At 47.6% G+C, this 8,349-nt stretch overlaps 1 protein-coding gene across 1 annotated transcript in view; it reads left to right on the top strand.

The window, feature by feature from the left end:
• The window catches only part of LOC143955431 (uncharacterized), a 74,092-nt gene continuing 65,743 nt past the window's right edge, over positions 1–8,349 (top strand). The window contains 1 exon segment of the mRNA XM_077465479.1: positions 1–6,375. Within this exon segment, the coding sequence (XP_077321605.1) occupies positions 3,748–6,375 (2,628 nt within the window). The 5' untranslated portion in view covers positions 1–3,747.

Here is an 8,349-nt window from a genome sequence, read left to right as displayed (position 1 = left end):
ATCTGATAGATATAAAAGTTGAGGTGAAATCAGAAGAAGAAGAGACTTATGTGAGGGATGATCAGCAGTCTATGGAGGAGGATGGAATAACGGGGACATTTATAGAGGAGGACACTCCTACAGAGATCAGCACAGGTGGGTCATTAACACTAAATCCATTCCTCCACCCATACTGCTCACTGATTGGTCCAGAGTAGGGCTACAATGGACATGTGGCAATCAGAACTGGACCATGAAGCCATGGAAGAAGGTGGCCTGGTCTGAGGAATTCAAGAATAGGTTTGAGGAACACAACAATAAGCTAGAGATGTTGGTAGACTTGACCTCCAACTTCTCCAGATCTCAAGCTAATCAAGCCATGGGATTTGCTGAAAAAACAAGTCCGATCCATGGAAGCCCCACCTCACCACTTACACGAGTTTAAGGATCTGCTATTGAGGGCTTGGTGCCAGCTACCACAGCTTACCTTCAGAAGTCTAGAGGAGTCCATGCCTAGACGTATCAGGGCTGTTTTGGTGGCAAAAGGGGGACCTACTCAATTTTAGGTGGGTGGTTCCAAAGGGGCGTGACTACATGGGTCACAGTTGTGACCCAGCCCCATACTCCAGGGGGGCTGTACGGCTCCTCTGCACACCTGCATAGAAGGGTGTCATGGTTATGCAGTAATGTTTGTCTGTCAGCTTACCTCTCCTCCATGTGCTCACCTTGAGATGCCAACCACCCTCACCTGGCTTTCTAAGTAATCTATCCTCAAAGCATGGCTCCGCCCCAGCCCCCGATAACATGTGCACTGCAAGCCAGCCCCGCTGATCAATATTGTGTGCTTAGCTTTCTTGTTTGACGTGCTGTGTCTTCTATGTCTGATTCCATTACCGATCTTGGCTTGTTCTTGACTATCCTTAACTGCTTGTTACCCTGACCTTTGGCTTTCTCCTGACTATCCTTACCTGCTTGTTGCCCTGACCGTTGGCTCTTTCCTGACTAACCTTACCTGCTTGTTGCCCTGACCTTTGGCTTTCTCCTGACTAACCTTACCTGCTTGTTACCCCGACCTTTGGCTTTCTCCTAACTAACCTTACCTGCTTGTTGCCCTGACCTTTGGCTTTCTCCTGACTAACCTTACCTGCTTGTTGCCCTGACCTTTGGCTTTCTCCTGACTAACCTTACCTGCTTGTTCCCCCGACCTTTGGCTTTCTCCTGACTAACCTTACCTGCTTGTTGCCCTGACCTTTGGCTTTCTCCTAACTAACCTTACCTGCTTGTTGCCCTGACCTTTGGCTTTCTCCTGACTAACCTTACCTGCTTGTTGCCCTGACCTTTGGTTTTCTCCTGAATATCCTTACCTGCTTGTTAACCCGACCTTTGGCTTTCTCCTGACTAACCCTACCTGCTTGTTACCCTGACCTTTTGACTATCTCCTGACTATCCTTTGTTGTCGCTGTCGGCTGCTTCCACTCTACCTCCCTGTAGTCCACTGTGAGCGTGAGCTGGGAGGCCCTAGGGGTCGCGACCTGGAACCAGACTGCAGCTAAATCCATCCCCACCACTAGGGGCTTCTGGTGAACACCTGCTGGCTCTTAGACTCTGCCCTCTGGGAAATCTCATGCTCGAGCTCCCAGTGTCATCTGTGTAGGTACTACAGAGTACCTGCTCTCCTGTATATCCCAGAGCTCCATCTGCAGCAGTCAGCTGTAGGGTCCACTACCTTGCGGGGCACTCCAGGACCCCCAACGGTGACAAAGGGGCGGTGAGGGCAGCTTATAGAGGAACAGATCCCCTCCATTTTCCACCTGCAGATGCTGAAAGTCGGCTTTTCCTCCTCTACCTCCCACAGGTATTAGGCGGCTGTAGGAGGAAAATGGGGGCAGGGATTGACTTCTGAATATGCTGCCCCTCTTATCCAAGTCCTTCTGCCCACGGGCCCCTGTGTATTTTCCTGGTTTCTCCTGCAGCTCTACCAGATGCTTTTAGGATGGAGAGCAGGGAAGGGGCTGGAAAATATGTAACCAGCCCCTTCCTTTTCTGGATGGGCAGAATCAGTGATCAGTACCAATCTCTCACTCTGTCCATTCATAACTGAAGCATAGTAAACTGTGTTCATTCATGACTGTGTTTCCTATGCTTCAGTGTGTAAATGAAGGGGAAGCCTCTGTACAGAGCTCTTCCTGTCCATTCATTGTGTGCAGCTGAGGCTTCAGGGATGGAGATTGGAGGGCTGTGTCCTCAGTCTTCTTTCTCTGTCTCAAAGGTGGAGCATCAGAGGTCTGTTTAGATCCCCCCCGATATCTCACCAGACCACCCCCCCCCCCCCCAACGGGGCGCCTCAAAAAAAAAAATTGTAAAGAATAATAATAAATACAATTGTAAAAATATAAAACAGTAAAAAATAGTAACAAAAATAAAAATCTTCTGCCACCAGTGGCGGAACTACAGAGGTCACAAAGGTCTCACTTCTCTCTCTCCCCTCCCCCCACTGCTTTATATACACATAATATGTATTCTCTTTTGTTACACCCATTTCCTACCAGCTGGACATTTTATATCGGATGATGTGATTGGAGGACAGACTTTTACATGGTGATAATAATGTGATAACATCTTCAGACTTTGGACCCTTAAACAGAAAGTGATAATGGGGGAGGAGTCAATAACCCAATGATGGGGGTCTTCAGGATCAGTCCAGTCTTCATCTTGGTTGTTCTCCCCCCATCCTCACTCTCTGACCTCTGGTGGGGCTCAGCCCCGCTGTTATTCATGACTAAATCATGGACTAAATAAGGAAGTGCAGGACTTCTTGTGTTGGGAAGATGGCAATGAGTGATAGAGGGGGAGGGGACACTCGTCCTATAATCCCCTCATCACTGTCACTCCTATAGAAGACAGTTCTCATTGTTTCCTCCCTCTCTGACTAAGGTCCATGAATAAAGAAATGATGTGGTAGGAGATCAGAGGACCCATTTACTAGTTACCTTGAGGGGGGAATTGTAAGATCCTCAGAGACAAAGCTGTCTGATGTGGGCGGAGTCCTGGTTTAGGGGAACCAATCAGATCATATCTAGTAATAATAAGCCAAATGGTCCGGGGCTGAAGTGGTTAAACAATTCTACTTATAATTTGTCCTAAGTCACAACCTTTATATTTTTACCTTATAACAGAATTATCATTAGGTCAGTAGATACTAAAATTGTAATCGTATCTGTGGCCTGGAATATAATATGTATAATTTGAATGACTTATAACCACATGTATTTTAAACACAATACTGACTGCACCATTTGAAGTGAACTTTGGACAAACTCAGTGGATATTTAGAGATGGATTAGGTATCTACACAGCTCCTAAAATCTAACACAATGGGTTTTGCTGGACGAGGGTGATTTCTACGTGATAACAGTCTGTATAACCCTTTTGTCTAAGGCTGTCTGTCGCTTTTCTTTACCCACCAAAGATAGGAAAATATCTTCTTTGTTTTGTGAAATGGGACTTTATTGTTCAGGCAAATCTGTTTCAACACCAGGTTTGTATAATCTAAGAATGGTTGATCCATTGAAATCATATGTTTTCCAAGTTTTCAATGGATCAGACATTTTTTTTTTTTGTCACTCCTATAGAAGACAGTTCTCGTTGTTTCCTCCCTCTCTGACTAAGGTCCATGAATAAAGAAATGATCTGGTAGGAGATCAGAGGACCCATTTACTAGTTACCTTGAGGGGGGAATTGTAAGATCCTCAGAGACAAAGCTGCCTGATGTGGGCGGAGTCCTGGTTTAGGGGAACCAATCAGCTCATGTCTAGTAATAATCTTTGTATTTCTATTTTAGTAGATGGACGGGAGATGAGGAAAACCTCAGAGGATTGTCTCACTTTGTCTCCAGACTGTAAAGTAGAAGATGAGGACATCACACAGTATAGTCCAGGAGAAAACCCGACTACCTCAAATGTCCATCCGGCACCACACAGTGTAGATGGACCATCGTATTCCTCTTATCCCGAGGAACCTCAGACTGTGCGGGACGGTGCCGGACCATCGTATTCCTCTTATCCCGAGGAACCTCAGACTGTGCGGGACGGTGCCGGACCATCGTATTCCTCTTATCCCGAGGAACCTCAGACTGTGCGGGACGGTGCCGGACCATCGTATTCCTCTTATCCCGAGGAACCTCAGACTGTGCGGGACGGTGCCGGACCATCGTATTCCTCTTATCCAGAGGAACCTCAGACTGTGCGGGACGGTGCCGGACCATCGTATTCCTCTTATACTGAGGAACCTCAGACTGTGCGGGACGGTGCCGGACCATCGTATTCCTCTTATCCCGAGGAACCTCAGACTGTGCGGGACGGTGCCGGACCATCGTATTCCTCTTATCCCGAGGAACCTCAGACTGTGCGGGACGGTGCCGGACCATCGTATTCCTCTTATCCTGAGGAACCTCAGACTGTGCGGGACGGTGCCGGACCATCGTATTCCTCTTATCCTGAGGAACCTCAGACTGTGAGGGACGGTGCCGGACCATCGTATTCCTCTTATCCCGAGGAACCTCAGACTGTGCGGGACGGTGCCGGACCATCGTATTCCTCTTATCCCGAGGAACCTCAGACTGTGAGGGATGGTGCCGGACCATCGTATTCCTCTTATCCCGAGGAACCTCAGACTGTGCAGGACGGTGCCGGACCATCGTATTCCTCTTATCCCGAGGAACCTCAGACTGTGCGGGACGGTACCGGACCATCGTATTCCTCTTATCCCGAGGAACCTCAGACTGTGCGGGACGGTGCCGGACCATCGTATTCCTCTAATACTCAGAAACCTCAGACTGTGCGGGACGGTGCTGTCTTTCTAACACATAAGAGATTTTCCTGTACTGAGTGCGGGAACTGTTTTTCACACATGTCAAATCTTTACAGACATCAGAGATCTCACACAGGTGAAAAGCCATATTCCTGTACTGAGTGCGGAAAATGTTTTTCACTGCAGTCCAGACTTTCCACACATCAAAGATTGCACACGGGGGAGAAACCACTTAACTGTTCTGAGTGTGGGAAATGTTTCTCGGTAAAGGCCCATCTCTACACACATCTAAGGTCTCACACAGGGGAGAAGCCGTTTTCCTGTCCTGAGTGCGGGAAATGTTTTTCAGCAAAGTCCAGTCTTTACAACCATCAGAGTTCTCACATGGAGAAGAAGCCGTATTCCTGCCCTGAGTGCGGGAAATGTTTTGCACTGAAGTCCAGACTTTCCACACATCAGAGATTGCACACGGGGGAAAAGTCACTTTCCTGTTCTGAGTGTGGGAAATGTTTTTCAGCGAAGGCCCATCTTTATAGACATCTGAGGTCTCACACGGGGGAGAAGCCGTATTCCTGTCCTGAGTGCGGGAAATGTTTTTCAGTAAAGTCCAGTCTTTGCAACCATCAGAGATCTCACACGGGGGAGAAGCTGCATTCCTGTCCTGAGTGCGGGAAGTGTTTTTCAGATAAGTCCAGTTTTAACAAACATCAAAGATTGCACACGGGGGAGAAGCCTTTTTCCTGTCCTGAGTGCGGGAAATGTTTTGCAGTGAAGGCCCAGCTTTACACACATCTAATGTCTCACACGGGGGAGAAGCCGTTTTCCTGTCCTGAGTGTGGGAAATGTTTTTCAGCTAAGTCCAGTGTTGACAAACACCAGAGCGTGCACACTGGGGAGAAGCCATATTCCTGTCCTGAGTGTGGGAAATGTTTTGCAGTGAAGGCCGTTCTTTACAGACATCAGAGATCTCATACAGGGGAGAAGCAGCATTCCTGTCCTGAGTGCGGGAAATGTTTTTTACTGAAGTCCAGTCTTTACGTGCATCAGAGATCTCACACAGGGGAGAAGCCGTATTCCTGTCCTGAGTGCAGAAAATGTTTTTCACGGCAGTCCGATCTTTACACGCATCAGAGATCGCACACGGGGGAGAAGCCGTATTCCTGTCCTGAGTGCGGGAAATGTTTTTCACGGAAGCCCTATCTTTACACACATCAGAGATTGCACACGGGGGAGAAGCCGTATTCCTGCGCTGAGTGCGGGAAACGTTTTTCACAGAAGTCTAGTCTTAACTCACATCAGAGATCTCACACGGGGGAGAAGCCGTATTCCTGTGCTGAGTGCGGGAAATGTTTTTCACAGAAGTGTAGTCTTAACCTGCATCAGAGATCCCACACGGGGGAGAAGTCATATTCCTGTGCTGAGTGCGGGAAATGTTTTTCACGGAAGTCCAATCTTTTCGTACATCAGAGATCTCACACGGGGGAGAAGCCATATTCCTGTCATGAGTGCGGAAAATGTTTTACAGTGAAGTCCAATCTTTCTGCACATCAGAGATCTCACACTGGGGGAGAAGCCACTTTCCTGTCCTGAGCCCCGGGAATTGTCCGTCACAGAAGTCCTCTGTTTACAGTCGTCTGAGATTGGACACGGAGGAGAATTAACTTTCCTTGTCCTGAGTAAGGGGAAATGTTCCTCACTGAAGTCCTGTCTTCCTGTACATCAGGGGGGTCCCACACAACCTTCGAGGCGTATTAGTGAGTGCGGGAAATGTCTTGTATATGAATGTTGCTGGACATGTGGGGAAGAATCTCACCCTGATATACACCTCAGATATACTCTGATATAAAGCATCACCTTAGATGGGCGGAGCTTTATTTTGGTGGTATTTAATCGCCACTGGACTTTTTTGTTTTTTGCTATATAAACAAAAAAAAAAATACCAAAAGTTTTGGGGAAAAAAACTAATTTTTCTGTTTCTGTAACATTTTGCCAATAAAGATTCTTTTGTTTGTGAATTTATGTATTCTGCTCCATTTCTTTGGTGAAAATAACCCAAATCAGTGTATAATATTCAGCCTGTCGGAAGAGTCCACAAACTATGGGATATGTTAGAAATGCATGTTGCCTGTCTCTGCAGGAATTAGGGGGGGAACCAGAAATCCAGCAGCTCCTGTGAGGGTTGCGCTACATTGGGGGGTCTCGTCCGGGGATTCCTCTATGGTCACCTGCACATAGTCAACCAACGAGCCAGAGAACTGTAAAACTTATACCAAGCGAGCCGGGAGAAGAGATGTTGTGTGATCTATCACCCAGAGCTGTATCATTCTACTAAAAGTGACGTTTTTCTATGCTGTCGCCCGTAGCAACCCTGACAGGCCTTCGCATATCGGAAGGACTAGAGTTTTCCTGCTGCCTGGACCTGAAGACCTGTGCTACGCTATATCACCAAAAGTATTGGGACGCCTGCCTTTACACGCAACATGAACTTTAATGGCATCCCAGTCTTAGTCCGGAAGGCTTCAATATTGAGTTGGCTCCGCCCTTTGCAGCTCTAACAGCTTCAACTCTTCTTGAAAGGTTGTCCACAAGGTTTAGGAGGGTGTCTATTAGAATGTTTGACCGTTCTTCCAGAAGAGCATTTGTGAGGCCAGGCGCTAACGTGGGTCGAGAAGGCCTGGCTTGCAGTCTCCGCTCTAATTCATGCCAAAGGTGTTCTATCAGGTTGAGGCCAGTCAAGTTCCTCCACCCCAAACTTGCTCATCCATGTCTTTATGGACTTTGCTTTGTGCACTGGTCCAAACCATTTGGTGGGGGGGGGGGGATTATGGGATGGGGTGGTTTTTCAGGGTTTGGCCCTGGCCCTTTAGTTCCAGTGAAGGGAACTCTTAAGGCTGGGCCGCAGGGCAGTATTCCAACATGATAACCACCCCAAACACACCTCCAACACCACCACTGCCTTGCTAAAGAAGCTGAGGGTACAGGTGAAGGACTGGCCAAGCATGTCTCCAGACCTAAACCCTATTGATCATCTGTGGGACATCCTCACATGGAAGGTGGAGGAGGGGAAGGTCTCCAACATCCACCAGCTCTGTGATGTCATCATGGGGGAGGGGAAGAGGACTCCAGTGGTGACCTGTGAAGCTCTGGTGACCTCCATGCCCAAGAGGGTGAAGGCAGTGCTGGAAAATAATGGCGGCCACACAAAATATTGACACTTTGGGCCCAATTTTGGAGATTTTCACTTAGGGGGTGTCCTGACTTTTGTTGCCAGTGGTTTAGACATTAATGGCTGTGTGTTGAGTTATTTTGAGGGGACAGGAAATTTACACTGTTATACAAGCTGTACACTCACTACTTTACATTGTAGACAAGTGTCATTTCTTCAGTGTTGTCACATGAAAAGAGAGAAGGAAAGATTTACACAAATGTGAGGGGTGTACCAACTTTTGAGAGATACTCTATAATATCCTACATCAACCTGCCTACGAAGGGAGTGCAGTGGTCAGGAGTATATCATATACAGCCCTGTGTATAGAGTGCAGTGGTCAGGAGTATATCATA

The sequence above is a fragment of the Lithobates pipiens genome, unplaced genomic scaffold (genome assembly GCF_037356315.1).
Source record: "Lithobates pipiens isolate NorthernLeopardFrog02 unplaced genomic scaffold, aLitPip1_a1.2 Scaffold_35, whole genome shotgun sequence".
In the NCBI taxonomy this organism is placed as follows: domain Eukaryota; kingdom Metazoa; phylum Chordata; class Amphibia; order Anura; family Ranidae; genus Lithobates; species Lithobates pipiens.
This window is presented reverse-complemented; position numbering and strand designations above follow the sequence as displayed.